The 19,327-nt window shown below is 36.3% G+C and overlaps 1 protein-coding gene across 5 annotated transcripts in view; it reads right to left on the reverse strand.

The window, feature by feature from the left end:
- Positions 1-19,327, reverse strand: part of CFI (complement factor I) — a 57,043-nt gene that overhangs the window by 14,508 nt on the left and 23,208 nt on the right. For 4 of the 5 annotated variants that reach the window (XM_054508773.2, XM_045880597.3, XM_045880598.3 and 1 more), the window contains 9 exons: positions 18,172-18,325; positions 14,119-14,300; positions 13,153-13,266; positions 12,942-13,052; positions 4,778-4,801; positions 4,599-4,622; positions 3,554-3,589; positions 1,595-1,698; positions 1,326-1,429 (listed from right to left, as the gene is read on the reverse strand). In XM_054508773.2, the coding sequence (XP_054364748.1) occupies positions 1,326-1,429; positions 1,595-1,698; positions 3,554-3,589; positions 4,599-4,622; positions 4,778-4,801; positions 12,942-13,052; positions 13,153-13,266; positions 14,119-14,300; positions 18,172-18,325 (853 nt within the window). The remainder of the gene's footprint in view (positions 1-1,325; positions 1,430-1,594; positions 1,699-3,553; positions 3,590-4,598; positions 4,623-4,777; positions 4,802-12,941; positions 13,053-13,152; positions 13,267-14,118; positions 14,301-18,171; positions 18,326-19,327) is intronic. The other variant, XM_054508774.2, reaches the window with a different exon arrangement.

Below are 19,327 nucleotides of genomic sequence, written 5' to 3' on the forward strand. Positions count from 1 at the left end.
TTATGCTAGGTAAGATAAGTCAGACAGGGAAAGACAAATACCATATGATTTCACTTATGTGTGGAATCTAAAACACAAAACAAATGAACAAAAACCAAACAGAAACAGATTCATAGAAAAAGGGGGAGGAATTGGGAAGTGGGCAAAATAGGTGAAGAGGATTAGGAAGTACAAACTTCTAGTTATAAAGTAAATAAGCCAAGGGGATGTAACATACAGCATAGAGAATATAATCAATAATATTGTAAAAGCTTTGTATGGTGACAGATGGTACCGACAATTATGTTTCTGCTGCTGACTAGGAGTGTAACTTTAGCCAAGTTATGTACCTTCTCATCTCAGTCTGCTAATCCACAAAATGGGAAGACTAATATTTGCCTCTTAGGGCTGTTAAGAATATTAAAACAAAATAACATATGTGAAAATGCCACACCCATTATCTGGCCTGTTAGAGGCACTCAACAAAGGATGTTTCATTCATTCTAAAGATCAGCACTGAGGCTGGAAGCCCAAACTCTGTCCTTCAGCTGACCTTGACTTGTTATCAGCACCTTTTGTGTATTGCCCTTAAGCTACCGGTATAGACTGAATTGTGTTCCCCTAAAATTCCTATGTTGAAGACCTACCCACCAACATTACTAGATTTGGAGATAGTCTTTAAAGAGGTAATGAAGTTTAAATAAAGTCATAAGTGGAGTTCTGAACCCATTCGATTGGTCTCCTTACGGGAAGAAGAAGAGACATCAGTGATGCACGCATGCAGCAGACGAGCCAGCCAGCGCTGGAACAGCACGTGAGACAATTAGTGTGGAGCTCTGAGCAGTTCCTTTACTGTCTGGAACACATATCAAATACATTTAAGGGTATGTGGAAGGGGCAAAAAAGATTTGTGCATTTGAAGCTTTTAAATGCATGAGGCTCTTAAACAACATCCTTGTTGAAGAGAGACCAGAGAAAATGCCAGGTTAGTATCACCTCTTCATAAACTTTTCGGTCATAAACTCTTCTCAACAGTTTGGTCCTAACTCTACAAAACGTAGGTAGTATCTACTTGCTTTCCCATCATGCAAATGAGTCACGTGACAGAACTTGGTACCTATGGGTTTGATCTGAACTTGCCATCTGGGATCATAATTTGGTCTGGGGGCGGGGTGGGGGGGAAGAACACAGATGGCCTCTGGGATTCCGATCATGAATACTGGAGGGGATTTAGCTGTCAAGAGAGTGGAATTTGTCACATGCTTTTATCTATCATCTGCCACAATCTCTATTACCCACTTTCATTATTTCAGGGAATCCAAAATCTTTTTGGAGACATTTTTTACCTGACACAGTGTGCAGCAGTTACAATCCAACACCCTCCAATATAAATTCCTCCACATTTGATTTTCTCATTTTCCTTAATTGCCACCTGCCACGGGAAGTCTCCCTGTAAGAGACATTAGTGTGGTCACTGTCATTCTACCAGACGGTGATAGACAGGTGGCCCTAAGATATGCCTATTGCAAGACTCCCAGTCTCTTATCATTATGTATCTCCCCCACCTTTCTTTGTTTTTCAAACATGGACTGCTCCTGGGAAGTAACAGGTTTACCATGTGTGCCGGCTTTCCTCCTACGACTCGTTTCCTTCGAATGGGCACGCTGTTTTTAACTCCACAGGACACTTTAGGGAGAAATGACTTTATCCGTTTTCTTTCTTCAAGAAAGGAAGAGATTGTATCATTATGATTTTGAACCCATTACTTCTTGATAATTTATGCCACAAAACCAGCAAAGTCACTGCTAAAACAAAACAGACTGAATTGATTAATAAATTATTTTAGATGCTAATTGGTACTGTTTACCTTGTTCAAAAATTCTGGCTTAATATGAAAATTGGCTTGATTCTATGAAGTTCTGCCTAAAGGTACACTGGTGGCAGAAAGAGGCTAGCTGAAGGGTTAAACATTTTTATCTCTGCCTTTGGCAGAGAGATAAAAGATGTCACATGGCCAGGCATACTCAGGATGAGGGTTTCATTCAGAAATCATCAGAATGAGCTGACAACATGAGCACCTATATCTTCTCACTTTCATAGTTTTTACTTTACAGAGGCTGTTCATATGGAATTCTTTTCAATAGTATTAACATTAATGATGTTAACATTTGAGCACTTTCTGTGTCAGTCCTCATGCTAAATATTTTGTATGTAGTTTATTTCATCTAATCATCATATTAACCCTGCGAGGTAATGTGCCAGGGACCCATGGACAATCCAGGATCAGTGGGCGAGGGGGTATTTTCTTGGTCACTTGACACATGATGATATTTCCTTCCTCTGTGAACATTCAGATGTGGCACACTTGTCACGGAGACACCTGGCAGAGCAAGGCTTGAGATGGGAATTGGCGGAAGAATTCATGAAAAAGGGCGAAAGTAAAAATATAAGCTGTTTTCCTTATTCTTTCTCTATATTTTAGTACATCATGAGTATTTTTACAAACTTGCTTCTTAGGCCCAAATGAGAAAGGAAAATTAATATCACTGTCAATTACTTTGGGCATATAAGAAGAAGGTGGGTCTTTAAGGAAGAGAAGTCGTGAGTGAATATGGATGGGTTTTTGTCTGTTTGTTTTGTCCCACCCATTCTAAGAACTGGGTTGGGGGAAGAGTGTGATGGTAAGTTTTAAATTTGTTCTTGGACCTTTAAAAGAAGAGAGACCTCATCTACTGAGGATTGTGGAAGCAACTCAGGCACTATCTGAAAACCAACGCTACATTGAGTAGAAAATAAAGGGCCTTTGGTGAAAAATCTCCTCGGACTGATGGCTGTATCTTCAAAATCTAAATCTTTCACTCATTGCCTGATGAAAAAAAATTGTTAATTAATTTTGGGGCCTGGCAATTAGAAGAGAGTTTGATGCGAACTTCAGCTTAAATTCCCCCTAAAACAGGGAGCTATTTTATTCCCAATTTGTAGTTGAGGTTAAGTTATTCACCTAAGGTTACACAGTTAATAAATAACTGAGTCAGGATGACTCAAGTCTGTCTGACCCAAAAACTCTTATTAATTACTGTCTCCGCAGGGACTTAATACTTTAATTTAATTTAGCTCTCAGTGCACAACTGGCCGGGATACAGATCTTCACAGACCTTCTGTTATCAGGATTTAAAACATTGAAAAAGAACCAATTAGCTCAAGTAAAGTCTATTATTTTTCTATTTCAAAACGTCATGGGTCATGCTCGAAATCTGGTTGTTTTTGACAAAACTGACATAACAAAGCTCATAGCAAATAAAAAAATGTTATGTAGCTCTAAAATATTGTTTTCACTTCAAAATTAGCCTTGTGAATTAACCCATTTTTAAAAGCAGTTCTCAAGAAACCTTTATGTGTGTTTTTCTTAAAAGTGATAAGAAGAGTAATGTTATTTTTTTCTATTTACATTGATAGCAAAGGTAATTGTTGCTTGAATTAATTATATATACATACATACATACATACACACACAACATTAAAATGCAGATGTAAATCAAGGAAGCACTAGTAAAAAAGAATAATGTTAATTTACCTTCATCCATATCAGCAGTCAAAAATTCTGTTTCTTCTATAATAAAACAAAAAGTTCCAATGTTTATGGTTGTGTTTATAACAGAAATTAAATAATTAAAATTATTTCAACTTTGATCATAATTTTCTGTCTTAAAACCTGTCCTCGATTGATTGATTGATTGATGAGAGAGAGAGAAAGCGTGAGCACACACACATGCATGGGCATGCACGAGTTGGGGAGGGGTGGAGGGAGGGAGAGAATCTTAAGCAGGCTCCATGGACACAAACTTGATCTTATCACCCTGAGATCATGACTGGAGCCAAAATCAATAGTCGGATGCTTAACCCACTGAGCCACCCAAGCGCCCCCAAACCTGTCCTTTGTTTAAAAAGGACAGTACAAATCCTCAAAGTACACCATCTTATTTCCTTTCTATACCTAGGTAATTGTGAAGGCTCAGGATGAACTATGTAGAAATTTTGCAGGTACCAACTAGAGGTGTCTCTTGGTACAAGTGAATGGTGAGACTCATGGTGCTATAGTTTTCTGCATTTAGAGTAGGCAAAATGCTTGGGTCAGAGAAGGAAAGCTTCTTTTTCAACTCTGATTCACAAAGTCCTTACATAAGGTAGGGAACAGTTACTAACACTGACTGAAATAGTACTCAGCTGACATTAGAAAGGCCTCTGTGCCTGCACTAATGTGAAAGCTGAGTTATTGCTCACACGTGGTCATATCATGTGTGATTAATAGCTACATTAAAATATAAGAAGAGGGGTGCCTGTGTGGCTCAGTCAGTTAAGCATCTGACTCGATTTCCGTTTGGGTCATGATCTCAGGATCCTGAGATGGAGCCTCGCATCAGGCTCCATGCTCAGCAGAGAGTCTGCTTAAGATTCTCTCTCTCCTTCTCCGTGTACGCCTCCCCCAGTTCACTCTCTCTCTCTCTCACACACATACTCTCTCTCTAAAATAAGTAAATCTTTAAAAATATATATAAGACAGCAGTAGCTTTGTTTTGCTTCAATTCTGCAATATTCCAAGAATTTAATAAATTTTTTACCTTGAGCCACATGTAAAAAGCCACCTGTAAAAAAAACAAAAATTTACCACAGCAAAGGATAATTTTTGAGAAAAATGAATACCATATCAATGATATTATACATATATCATAAAAATACAATACCTTATCATTGTTTTCAATTCTGTAATATAAATTTTCTATTATAACAATGTATTTACCTTTAATTTCAGGATGTCCAGTTCCTAAAAACAAAACAAAACACTCACTGTAGCAAAAAGATAATGTTCACCTGGATAAAATATACACGAATCATTAATATCTCAGAATTGGTATAACAACTTAATTTTTTTTTTAAAGATTTTATTTATTTATTTGACAGATAGAGACAGCGAGAGCAGGAACACAAGCAGGGGCAGAGGGAGAAGGAGAAGCAGGCTTCCTGCTGAGCAGGGAGCCCGAAGTGGGACTTGATCCCAGGACTCTGGGATCATGACCTGAGCCAAAGGCAGACACTTAACGACTGAGCCACCCAGGCGCCCAGCAACTTAATTTTTTTACAAAGATAAAGGGGAATCACAGTATGTCATCTTTCTTTGATTTTTAATACCACATAACAGATGTTTCATATTGCATTTAAACAGATACCAATTTAACTACGGCAAGGAAATAATTTTTACTTGAGGTTTATTTTTTAATTTTATTTATTTTTTTAAAGATTTTTATTTATCTATTTGACAGAGTGAGAGACAGCGAGAGAGGGAACACAAGCAGGGTGAGTGGGAGAAGGAGAAGCAGGCTTCCTGCGGAGCAGGGAGCCCGATGTGGGGCTCGATTCCAGTACCCTCGGATCGTGACCTGAGTCGAAGGCAGACACTTAATGACTGAGTCACCCAGGCACCCCTTTACTTGAGTTTTACTTTTCTTTCTTTCTTTCTTTCTTTTTTTTTTTTTTTTTAAAGATTTTATTTGTTTATTTGACAGAGAGAGACACAGACAGAGAGGGAACACCAGCAGCGGGAGTGGGAGAGGGAGAAGCAGGCTTCCCGCGGAGCAGGGAGCCCGATGCGGGGCTCGATCCCAGGACTCTGGGATCATGACCTGAGCTGAAGGCAGACGGTTAACGACTGAGCCACCCAGGCGCCCTTGAGTTTTAAAAAGAGTTGTATATTTTGGATATATTTGAACACATATGGACAGCATATTTACTATACAGTTATACAAAATGTATAACCCTGTTAAACTTATATTTATAAAAGTTGGGCTTTCCAGGATACATGAAACCAAGTTATACTCCAAACTTCCCTTGGTTTAGTGATTCCGATCTGTCCACTGAAAGAGCAATGAATATATTAATATTTTTATTTTACATCTCTTCTCTCATTTGCTCTTGCTTAGAGAGTGAAAAATTAGAACAACTACTGAAATATAAAAGGTGGTGCTCACTCTAAAGAAGGGTAAACTGAAGTAATAATGACAGTTGACTAAATGTATTTTTGATATGGATTCAAGAAATTCATTAAAAAAAAGTAAGTTTTATGTTATGGTTACTCCCTGGCAGTGGGATTTTTTTTTCCCCCTGATAAGCCAACAAATTCTGTTTTTTGACCTTAAACTTTAGAGTTTTGAATCAGGAGAAGGAGAAGATGGAGGGAAAAGGAACAGAAGAGGAGGAGAAGGAGAAGAAATCCCAAATATCATTATACTGAAAAAGTGAAATCAAACTGTAGAGCTTCAGAGGAAGACAAATACTGCGTGATCTCACTTATATGTGGAATCTAACAAAACAAACTCATAGAAAAAGAAGTCAAATTTGTGGTTACTGGGGGCAGGAGTAGGGGGTGGGGAATTAGGTGACTGTGGTCAAAAGGTACAAACTTCCAGATCAATAAGTGCTGGGGGTGTAATGTACAGCGTGGTGACTATAGTTACCGTTGCTGTATGGTATACTTGAAAGTTGCTAAGGGAGTAAATCCTAAATGTTCTCATCAAAAGAAAAAAAATGTAACTATATGACATGATGGATGTTAACTAAACTTACTGTGGTCATCATCTCTCAATGTATGTCTGTCAAGTCACTATGTTTTACACCTTAAACTTACATATGGTGTTGTATGTCAATTCCATTTCAATAAAACTGGGAAGGAATGACTCTCAAGCTTCACTGGCAAGAGTCATGACTTACTGTCTTCCTCCTTAAAAAACGTTTGGAAATTTCTTTCTCTCCTCTCTTTACTAAGGTTTTAACTATATTTAATGGACATAAAAGTATTTTGCTCAACTGCTTATATAAACTTCAAAAGAAATAATATGATTTGAGATCCTAAAATGTGTTTTTACGTTTAAAAACTGATGTCAATGGGAAATTAAACAAGACTTCAGTAAAGTCAAATAATACCAAACAATAGCAAAACATAATTATTATCAATTCATTTATCCATATATATCTCCACCATGTATTTAATGCTTACCTGTAAGGCACATGTGGAATATAAAAATAATTAGATTCTGTTTTCAGGAACAGGGCCTGGCACACATAGTAAGAACTTAATAAATATTCATTGAGTAAATGAATGAATATAATAACTTCCAGAAAGCACTGATGTAAGTAAGAAGACAGTCTGTGTGACACAGAGTAGGTACTTGGTAAATATTTTTACCATCAGAGGTTTTCCAATGAGCACCAAAAAACAAAGAGCATTAACTCATTGCTTTGAAACTTGGTAAGTAGAGGGAAAGAATTAAAAACTATGCTTTCTTTCTACTATGAATTGCATTTCATGGAAACAAAATAGTTGATGAAGGAAAGTTCTTCTCTATAGAAAACCAATTAATAAATGCAGAAGGAATGCTGAATTAGAAATCACCATCTTGGGGCGCCTGGGTGGCTCAGTCGTTAAGTGGCTGCCTTTGGTTCAGGTCATGATCTCAGGGTCCTGGGATAGAGCCCCGCATCAGGCTCCCTGCTCCACGGGAAGCCTTCTTCTCCCTCTCCCACTCCCCCTGCTTGTGTTCCCTCTCTAGCTGTGTCTCTGTCAAATAAATAAATAAAATCTTTAAAAAAAAAAGAAATCACCATCTTATAGTTCCTATTGACAAATTGGATCTAGGCAACAATCACAGAGGCTACTAAAAACCATTAAGATGAAAGGTTATGGGGGAACTTTTTCAAAAAGGAAAGATCAAGCTGGTCCAGTGATCAATTTTAGCATCATTAATAGTGGGATACCAAGAGAACTTGACATTTTATGTAATAGAAAGGACACAGCACTACCCATCAAGAATTCTTGCCTAAAATATTGAACTTTGTATCTCATCACATCTCTGTAAATCCAGAATAAGGAACATCCTGTAGGCAAATGACCAAGTTTCTTTAAAAATCAATGGCATGAAAAAAATTGGGGGTGGATAGGTAGGTAACATTTCTTAAATTGAAGTATAGTTGACATACAGTGTTATATTAGTTTCAGGTGTATGACCTCATGATTCAACAATTCTATATATTATGCAATGATGACCACAGTAAGTGTGGTTACTGTGTCATCATGCAACATCATTACAATATTATTGACTATACTCTCTATGTTGTACTTTTCAATGACTTACTTATTTTACAACTGGAAGTTTGTACTTCTTAATCTCCTTCAACTAATTCCCCCATCTTCCCCACCTACCCCTGGCAGCCACCAGTTTGTTCTCTGTATTTATGGATCTGTTTCTGCTTTTGTTTATTTGTTGGTTCATTTGTTTTGTTTTTTAAATTCCACATATAAGTGAAATCATAAGGTATTTGTATTTCTCTGTCTGACTTATTTCACTTAGCATAATTCTCTCTAGGTTTATCATGTTGCAAATGGCAAGATGTTATCCTTTTTTTTTGACCTGAGTAATATTCTAGTGTGTGTGTGTGTGTGTGTGTGTGTATCACATATTCTTCATCCATTCATTTGTCAATGGACACTTAGGCTGCTTCCATATCTTAGCTATTGTAAATCATGCTGCAATAAACATAGAGGTGCATATAGCTTTTTTGCATTTGTGTTTTTGTTTTCTTTGGGTGAATACCCAATAGTGGAATTGCTGGATCATATGATAGTTATATATACATATATATAATTTTTTTTGAGAAAACTCCATACTGTTTTCCATAGTGGCTGCACCAACTTACATTCTCATCAACAGTGCACAAGGGTTCCCTTTTCTCCACATCTTCACCAACACTTATTATTTCTTGTCTTTTTGATATTAGCCATGCTGACTGGTGTGAGGTGATATCTTACTGTGGTTTTCATTCACATTTCCCTGATGATTAAAGATGCTGAACATCTTTTCATGTGTCTATTGGCCATCTATATGTCTTCTTTGGACAAATGTCCGTTCATTCCTCTGCCCATTTATTAATCAAATTATTGTGTGTCTGTGTGTGTGTGTGTGTGTGTGTGTTGAGTTGTATAAGTTTTTATATATTTTGGATATATCATTCACAAATATCTTCTCCCATTCAATAGGTCACCTATTTATTTTGTTGATGGTTTTCTTTGCTCTGCAAAAGCTTTTTATTTTGTTTTAGTCCCAATAGTTTATTTTTGCTTTTGTTTCCCTCACCTGAGGAGACATACTAGAAAAATGTTGCTAAAGCTGGCATCCAAGAGATTACTGCTTATGTTCTCTTTTAGGAGACTTAGGGTTTCAGGTATCACATTTAGGTCTTTATTATTTTTTTAATTTAAATTCAATTAATTAACATACATTTATGTCTTTAATCCATTTTGAGTTTATTTTTGTGCATGGTGTAAGAAAGCATTCCAGTTTCATTTTTTTGAATGTACATTTCCAGCTTTCCCAACACCATTTATTGAAGAGACTGTCTTTTCTAGATTGTGTATTCTTGCCTCCTTTGTTGTAGGTTAATTGACCATGTAAGCATCAAGCATGTAAGCATGTAAGCATGTGGACTTTCTATTCTGTTCTATTGATCTATGTGTCTGCTTTTATGCCAGTACCATAATATTTTGATTACTATAGCTTTGTAGTATATCTTGAAATCTAGGATTGTGATACCTCCAGTTTTGTTCTTTATCAAGATTGCTTTGGCTATTCAGGGTCTTTTGTGGTTCCATACAAATTTTAGGATCCTTTGCTCTAGTTCTGTGAAAAACACCATTGATATTTTGATAGGGATTGTGTTAAATCTGTAGATTACTTTGGGTAGTATAGACATTTAAAAAAATATTTGTTCTTCTAATCCATGAACATGGTATATCTTCCCATTTATTTGTGTCACTTTCAATTTCTTTCATCAATGTCTTATAGTTTTCAGAGTGTAAGTCTTTCACCTCCTTAATTAAATTTATTCCTAGGTATTTTATTCCTTTGGTGCAGTTGTAAATGGGATTATTATCTTAATTTCTTTCTCTGACAGTTTGTTACTGGTATATAGAAACACAACTGATATCTGAATGTTAGCTTCGTATCCTGCAATTTTACTGAATTTATTTATTAGTTCTTATAGTTTTTTGTGGAGTCTTTAGTTTTCTTCTTTTTTAAAAAGATTTATTTATTTATTTGAGGTGGGGAGGGGCAGAGGGAGAGAATCTTCAAGTAGACTCCCCACTGAGTGCAGAGCCCAATGCAGGGCTCCATCTCAAGACCCATGAGATCATAGCCTTAGCCTAAACCAAGAGTCAGGTGCCCAACTGACTGAGCCCCCCAGACACCCCTAGAGTTTCTATGTAAAGTATCATGTCATTTGCGAATGGGAGTTTTATTTTTCCTTTACAAATTTAAATGCCCTTTCTTACTTTCTTTCTTTCTCTCTTCCTTCCTTTCTTTTTCTTTCTCTTTCTTTCTTTCTTTCTTTCTTTCTTTCTTTCTTCCTTCCTTCCTTCTTTTCTTTCTTTCTTTCTTTCTTTCTTTCTTTCCTTCCTTCCTTCCTTCCTTCCTTCCTTCCTTCCTTTCTTTCTTTCTTTCTTTCTTTCTTTCTTTCTTTCTTTCTTTCTTTCTTTCTTTCTTTCTTTCTTTCTTTCTTTCTTTCTTCTTTTTTTCTCTTTCTTGTCTGATTGTTAAGACTCCAGTACTATGTTGAACAAAAGTAGCAATAGTGGACATCCTTGTCTTGTTCCTGATCTTAGAGGAAAAGCTTTCAGATTTTCACCATTGAGTATGATGTTAGTTGTAGGTTTATCATATATGGACTTTATTATGTTGAAGTATGTTCCCTCTAAACCACTTGGTTGAGAGTTTTTATCATGAATGGATATTGAATTTTGTCAAATTCTTATTTTGAATCTATTGTGATGACAATATGTTTTTATCCTTCATTTTGTTAATGTGATGTATCACATTGATTGATTAGAGGATATAGAACCATTCTTGCATCCCTGGAATAAATTCCACTTGATCATGGTGAATGATCCTTTTATGTATCATTGAATTTGGTTTGTTAATATTTTGTTAAGTATTTTTGCATCTATGTTCATTAGGGATATTGATGTGTAATTTTCTTTTTTTGTAGTGTCTTTGTCTAGTTTTGGTATCAGAGTAATGCTGGCCATGTAGAATGAATTTGGAAGTTTTCCTTCCTCTTCCTTTTTGGAATAGTTTGAGAAGAATAGATATTAACTCTTCTTTAAATGTTTGGTAGAATTAACCTGTAAAGCCATTTGGTAGTGAACTTTTGTTGTTGGGAGTTTTTTTGATTACCAATTCAATTTCATTACTAGTAACCAGTCTGTTCAGATTTTCTATTTATTCCTGGTTCAGTTTTGGAAAATTGTATATCTCTAAAAATTTATCAGTTTCTTTTTATGTTGTCCAATTTGTTGCCATATCATTTTCATAATACTCTCTTATAATCCTTTGCATTTCTGTGGTGTCAGTTACTTTGCCTTTTTCATTTCTGATTTTATTTATTTGACTCTTCTTTCTTTTATTTCAATGACTCTGACTAAAGATTTATCAATTTTGTTTATCTTTTCAAAGAACCAACTCTTGGTTTCATTGGCATTTTTAGTTGAATTTAATTTAATTTTATTTAGTCTCTATCTCATTTATTTCTGCTCTAATCTTTATCATTTCCTTCCTTTTATTAACTTTGGGCTTTTTTGGTTCTTCCTTTTCTAGTTCTTTTAGGTATGATGTCAGATTATTTATTTAGGATTTTTCTTCTTTCTTGAGATAGACCTGAATTGGTATAAACTCCCTTCTTAGAACTGCTTTTGCTGTGTCCCAAAGATATTGGACCATTGTGTTTCCAGGTGGGTAACTCTTACACTTGATCTTACCCAAAAGGCCGAGAAGCGTAATTCTTAAAGAATAAAAGATACTTAAAAACTTAATAATCAAAGAGAATGTTAGACTCTTTTGGATCTTGATTCAAACACACTGTTCTAAAAGGACGTTTTTGAGAGGGGTGCCTGGGTGGATCAGCCAGTTAAGCATCAGATGACCCTTTGTTTCAGCTCAGGTCATGATCTCACAGTTGTGGGATCAAGTCCCACATAGGGCTCTGGGCTCAGCTTGGAGTCTGCTTCAGATTCTCTCTCCCTGTCCCTCCTGCTCACTCTCTCTCTCAATCTCTCTCAGATAAATAAATAAATAAATAAATAAATAAATAAATAAATAAATAAAATCTTTTAAAAAAGCTTTTTTGAGACAGTTGGGAAAACTTGAACATGGGCTGTTATTAAGCAGTGTTAGGGAATTATTATTATTAGGGATACTAATGAGAGTATGTATATGTATGTACATACATGTATGTACATGTATTGTGTATGTATAACATGTTTGTATCATTAGAAATGTATGTAGGTGAAGTGACATGATATCTCAATGTGCTTTAAAATACTTAAACAAGGGGCACTTGGGTGGCTCAGTCCTTAAGCATCTGCCTTCGGCTCAGGTCATGATCCCAGGGTCCTGGGATCGAGCCCAGCATCAGGCTCCCTGCTCCGTGGGAAGCCTGCTTCTCCCTCTCCCACTCCCCCTGCTTGTGTTCCCTCTCTTGTTGTGTCTCTCTCTGTCAAATAAATAAATAAAATCTTTTAAAAAATAAAATAAATAAAATAAAATACTCAAACAAGCTGAACAAGACTGGCAAAATATTGATAATTGTTCAAGCTGGGAGAGAGGCACATCTTGGTTCATTCTAATAATCTGTCTATTTTTGTTATGTGGGAGCTTTTCTGATAAAAAGTTCTGAAATAACAAATGTATTTAATAAATGAAAATATGAGAGAACATTCCATAGTTCTTCGAATGCCCACTCAGTAGTACTCTTACTGCTAACACTCCCCTATACCCACTTAAGATTACAATTTACCTAAAAGAAAGTTTCAGAGTCCCCAGATCAAGTAATGGAAAAACATAACACAAAACCTTAATTACCTTCACAACCAATTTCATCTTCTCCTGTAATGCAATCCACCTCACCGTTGCACTTATATTTGTTTGGAATACAAACACCAGATTTACAGAAGAAACTTTTGCCTCGGCATCCTACACAAACATACATAGAAGAAGGTTTTTATTTTTATTTTTTCATACTTAAAATCCAATAGGATAGACTCTGAAATGCAGTGGGGGGGTCTTCTATTACCTGTACAGCACAGTTCGTCACTCTGGTCTCCACAATCATTGATACCGTTACAGGCTCTCTTTTGGGGAATGTATTTCCCGTTCACACAGTGAAAGGAGTCATTTGTTAGAGGAGCTGTAAATTAGGAATTCTCTTTGTGAAATTTATTTATGGAGTTGTAGGTGACATCCTGATCACATTTGGAATAATGAGGACATTAAGATAAAGTCAGGCATCAAATAGAAAATGATATAAAACATACTGGTAACATCAACATAATATATACGGTTAATAGGGAAAATAAATGTCAATGCTGGTTTATGGAGGCCCTTTCGTTATCTCTGAAAACCAGTATTTACTGCGGAGGTCTGTACTTGCTGAGGTTGGGGGAGGGGGCTCAGGGATCACGGGCCCTTGCTCACATCTGCAAACACCGGTGTTCACCCATTCCTTTTGAGCTGCTGCACGAATCCTCACTTCTATCCCATGACTTACTTGGGCAGTGCAATTTATATTTTGATGGTATTTTTTTTTTCTTTAGCACCAAAAAAGGCTTTAGCCTTTAAAACCCTATGTATGACTAAAATATTCCCATGTCAGGACCGAGGAGGAAAGTGGCAGTGACTGTCTTGAGACTATGGTCACTTAAATATTTTAAAGACATTTTGAAGTGTGTAGGCTGGGCCTCTCAAAGGAGATATTGAGGTTTCTTCTGATGTTTGTATTACTTATGTTTGTGGTATTAACTTTAATCCAGATGTTTCAGCAAGCATAGAGGAGTCAGGCAACTTTGCTCCCCATGTAGGAACCTGGAGAGTAGTAATATTTGAATGCAAAATGGTACAATAGAGGAAAAGCACCAATTTAGGTTCTAAAGCCTAAATTGTTTGTTTACTAAAGCCTAAATTTATTTGTTTACTACCGATGTGGTGTGCAATAAACAATTTTGAAGGAAGCTTTGAAGTTTCAGGCAAGTACTCTACCAACCTGCATTCTGTGTGTAGCAAACCAAACTAGCGAAATCCTGGTCATTTTTAGTTCTTCTCTTAGTAAAAGTACATTCAGCCAAACTCGTCTCTAATCCTCGACAACGCACTTGGAGACATTCAGTGGAATTTATATAGAGATTTTCAGGAATCTCAAACTGTTTTTGAATATCAAAAGCACCTCTACAAATAGAATAAATGAAACATTAGCGTAGAATGATTAGTATTTTGCATTTATAACCTTACTGTAGGAGGTAAGGAACTAAAGTAATTTCCTCTAATTTTCTACATACGAGTGATACACTGAACAAGATGCTTAAATTCTCTGAGCCTCAGTATCTTCACCTGTAAAAGGGAATATGATAATCTCAGCTAGTTTTGTAAAGATTAATTAAAACAATCAATTTAAATTGGCTAGCCAGAGTACAAACATGGCAAACACTCAGCAAATATTAGTTTCCTCTTGTCTGTTTCTTGTTAAGGAGAACTCCTTCTTCCACACTCTTGATGTTTCCTTCCAACCTGAGATGAGTCATTCTTGGCTTCTCTCCATCTCTTAATTCCTTTTTGCTCAAGGAAAGTGAGTAGAATAATCAGTCAGGGAATTTTGGAATTATAAATCAGGCAAGGTTAGCTCACCTTTTCCATCTTTCCTTTTGGGGACCTCTTCACATGCCTCATGCTGTAAAGGCTTACCTGGTTGGCCCCATTGTTGCTTAGAATTTGGGAGGTTAAGTTGGTTTAATTATAGCAGGTTCATTTTGTTTTTATGCCAAGCCATGTCCTCAATTCAGCCTTGACAGTATTGAGGTGATATTTTGGCATCTATATGCCATTGCTTGGATTTCAAAATTTGTTCAGAATTTGTGCTACCTCCATGACTCAATATACTAGAGATGATGAATTACAGTAAACTATTCTTCTAGAACATTCAATTGCTCCCTGCTTCTCTTTAGAAGGAAATGGAGGAAATGGTGTTAAAAATAAGAAGTTGAGCAAAGATGTATCAAGTAAATATAAACAATAACAAAGCAATAACGGCAATATAAATATTAGAACAATTATAATGAAAGGTAAAAAGAAAATAATTAAAGGGAATGAGAAAGGCATTTTTAATGATTTCAGATCAATAATGATGATAAAAAGGAGTCATAAAACTGTGCCAAACAGCATCAGAATATGAGAACATATGAGAACCATTGGGGCAATCTCATAAGTAAATAATTTGAAAAAAACCCTCTCACTTTAAAATTATCTAAAAATACTAGATAAAATGCATTCAATAAGCTCTTTTTTTTTTTTTTAAGATTTTATTTATTAATTTGAGAGAGAGAGCATGAGCGGCCAGGTGGAGTGGAGGGAGAGAGAGAAGCAGACTCCCAGCTGAGCAGGGAGCCTGACGAGGGGCTCAATGAGCTCTTAAAGAAGTAAGGGAAATACCCACTGGCTAAAATAAGAGAAGTCTGGGGCACCTGGGTGGCTTTTGTTGAGTGTCTGCCTTTGGCTCAGGTCATGATCCCAGCGTCCTGGGATGGAGTCCCGCATCGGGCTCCCTGCTCAGCGGGGTGTCTGCTTCTCCCTCTCCCTCTGTGATCTCTCTCATTCTCTCTCAAATAAAGAAATAAAATATTTAAAGTAAATAAATAAAATAAAATAAGAGAAGTCTGTCCATTAGCTGATACAAAATATGATAAGAGCAAAATACTGGGACATCAAAGATGGAGAGAGTTTCCCATTAGGTTGAATTATAGGTTGTAGGTCACAAACTGTCAAAAATCACAAATATCTTGTGGCTCCATTTAATAAGATACTCTCACTAATGAACTACTAGCAGATGTGGTTTAGGAAGAAGGAAACTGAATTTAGCATAAGGTTGAGAGATGCAAGAAGCAGCAACAAACCAAGATGTTGGTAAACATGAAATAAATCTGAGTAAGCACTAGCTGAACAGCAGTAATAATAATAACTTATTATATAATGATAGCAATTAACTTCAGGGATATATAAAAATAATGTGGAACTAAATGCTGGAAACTTGGTAAAAATAGTGACATTCCTTATATTATTCCTAAGAGGGTGAGGACTTCCTAATTCAAGAATTTATATTATAAGGGCGCCTGGGTGGCTCAGTCGTTAAATGTCTGCCTTTGGCTCGGGTCATTGTCCCGGGGTCCTGGGATCAGGGCGAGCCCTGCATCGGGCTCCCAGCTCCGCGGGAAGCCTGCTTCTCCCTCTCCCACTCTCCCTGCTTGTGTTCCCTCTCTCGCCGTGTCTCTCTCTGTCACATAAATAAATAAAATCTTTAAAAAAAAAAAAAGAATTCATGGTATAAATGTGAAGATAACCACTAAAGGAACAGAAATAGGATGTATATAGTTTACAAACCAAGTAGAGGGGGCTGGGGGGATTAAAAAATACAACAACTTTATTAACCCAATAGAAATTAGAAAAGGAAGAAACAAATACACAGAAAAAACAGGGTAAATAATAATACTAAAATAAGATAGGGAAAATAAATTCAACAATGTAAATAATCACAATAATGTAAGTGGACTAAGCTCTTCAGACAGTTATTGTCATATTGGATTTTTTTAAAAAATCTAGATACATGGTGTTTATAAAGGACACATTTAAAAGATAAAGATAGAAAGCTTGTAAGTAAATAAACAGGAAAAGATTTGAACAAAGCAGTTAACAAGCTTACTTATTTTAATGGACAACATATTTATTATATAGAACCCTGCATATGAAACATTTAAAATATACTCAGCACAAAATAAATAAAATAAAATATACTCAGCACAAAGCAAGTGTCAACAAATATTTAAACAATTGTCATCATATAGAGACCATTCTCTTACCCCAGTACAATTAAGTAAGAAATCTATAACAAAAAGTTAACTGAAAGAAAATATATATTCATTAGGAAAGTAAAAAAGAAACTTCTAAATCAAAAAAGGAAATTATACTGAAAATCAAAAAGTATTTCAAATTGAACAATAAATAAAACACCACTTTTATGCCAGAGACTTATGGCATGCAGATGAAGCATTATTTAGAGGGAAATTTGTACCTTAAATGCTTACATTAGGAAATAAGAAAAGTTGTAAATCAATGAGTTAAGTAAGCATTTAACTCAAGGAATTAGGAAAAATACAATAAAGAAAAGAAGAGAGAGAGCCAAAGGGAACAACAAAACTTAATGAAGTTGAAGTTTGCCTATAAAATATAAAAATCAAAAACACAATCAAATAGATCTCTTCAAGGTTGATCAAGAAAAAAGAGAGAAGGCATAGATAAACAATATTAGGTATGAAAAAGTGGACATAATTATAGACAAGCAGAGATAGATAGTAATGAACATATTTACAACTCTCTGGAATTGCAAAGGATTCATATCCAGATACTTAAACAAACTTACAGATGCTCTGTGCTCAGTGGTGTTCTAAGGGCTGGTGAAACATGAATCCTCATTAACAGTGCTATGAGGCAAGTTAAATATGAGGAAATTACGGCAGAGAAAGACTGGGTAATGAAAAAGCAAATAGTTGGGGTGCCTGGGTGGCTCAGTCGGTTAAGCATCTGCCTTCGGCTCAGGTCATGACCCCAGGGTCCTGGGATGGAGCCCTGCATTGGGCTCCCTGCTCAGCGGGGAGTCTGCTTCTCCCTCTCTCATTCCCCTTGTTTGTGCACTCTCTCTCTCTGTCAAATAAATAAATAAAATCTTAAAAAAAAAAAGATACCTTATCTTAGAAAAAAGAAACAAACAAATAGGGGCGCCTGGGTGGCTCAGTTGGTTAAGCGACTGCCTTCGGCTCAGGTCATGATCCTGGAGTCTCTGGATCGAGTCCCGCATCAGGCTCCCTGCTCAGCAAGGAGCCTGCTTCTCCCTCTGACCCTCCCCCCTCTCATGTGCTCTCTCTCTCTCATTCTCTCTCTCTCAAATAAATAAATAAATAAAATCTTAAAAAAAAAAATTAAAAAAAAAAGAAACAAACAAATAGTTGGAACAATAAAACCAATCCTGGAAAAATCCACTGACACAAACACTCACTGTTGAAATCCAAGGTCAAAACAGGCCACATTAGCCTCTGTCATGCTCCAGGGTTTTTTACATATGAACATTGTCTTATCTTGGTCTACAAGTTTTACTTCAACAATTCCTTCTGAAGTGATATTTCCATACTTTATGGAAACACTAAATTGTCCTAAAATTTAAAAAAAAACAAAAGAATGAGCAATATTTAGGCATTCACTGTTTCTCCTCTTGATGAAAAGCCTTTAAAATAACAAAAGAGATAATTTCAAATTAACATTGAACACCATGAAGGCTTTCATAAATAATAGTAAGCAATTATTTCATAAGGCAATGCTGTGAAGACTACACTGATATTTATCCTCCACTTTTACACCTGAGGTTAAGTTGCTCGCTCCAGTGGGGAAGCCAAGAATTGGAAGCTACCATATTGATCTCACTTCCAAGTCTGTGCTCTTCAGAGTAAGCCAAATAATTAGGATGTAAAAAAGTTTTATGTATTCTCATACACTTAAGGCATTTAATGCCTCAAGAAAACAAAAGTCTGCTGCTGACAAAATCTCCATTATTGCTTCCCTTCTTTCCCACAGGCAGTAGAGAGCTCTCTTCTTCCTGTTCCACAGTGCTTCAAGATCTTCACTCAGCATCACACAGATATCTAGGCTACTGTGTGCCAGGATATGTCATGGTACCTTTAAAAATAAAGTTTTGAGTGTCTGGGTGGCAGTCGGTTGAGCGCCTGACTCTCGGTTTCAGCTCAGGTCCTGATCTCAGGGTTGTGAAATCAAGTCCCAGGTCAGGCTCCTCACTAAGCGTAGACTCTGCTTGACTTTCTCTCCCTCTCCCTCTATCCCTCCCCACTGCATGCTCTCTCTCTCAAGTAAATAAATAAATCTTTAAAAAAGGGAATGTTTTGAGTATTTTTTATCAGTTCATGAAATGCCTGTGATAATTGATATCAGAAGATAAGCCTGAGGTTTGCTATCATAGCTAAAATTTCATGAGCTCTTTTTGTGTGCCAAACACTGTGTGAAGACCTTTACATACATCATTTTATTTAATTTTTATGAGGGTCTTGTGAGTTAGGAACTAGTGTTACTCACATTTTACCGATGTGGAAAATGGGGTCTGAGGGTCACATAGCTTGTCAATAACCGAGGTGGGGTGGAGGGGC

Source organism: Mirounga angustirostris, unplaced genomic scaffold, assembly GCF_029215605.1.
Source record: "Mirounga angustirostris isolate CCGP_5_RB_7025 unplaced genomic scaffold, mMirAng1.0.hap1 SCAF_2, whole genome shotgun sequence".
Classification (NCBI taxonomy): Eukaryota; Metazoa; Chordata; class Mammalia; order Carnivora; family Phocidae; genus Mirounga; species Mirounga angustirostris.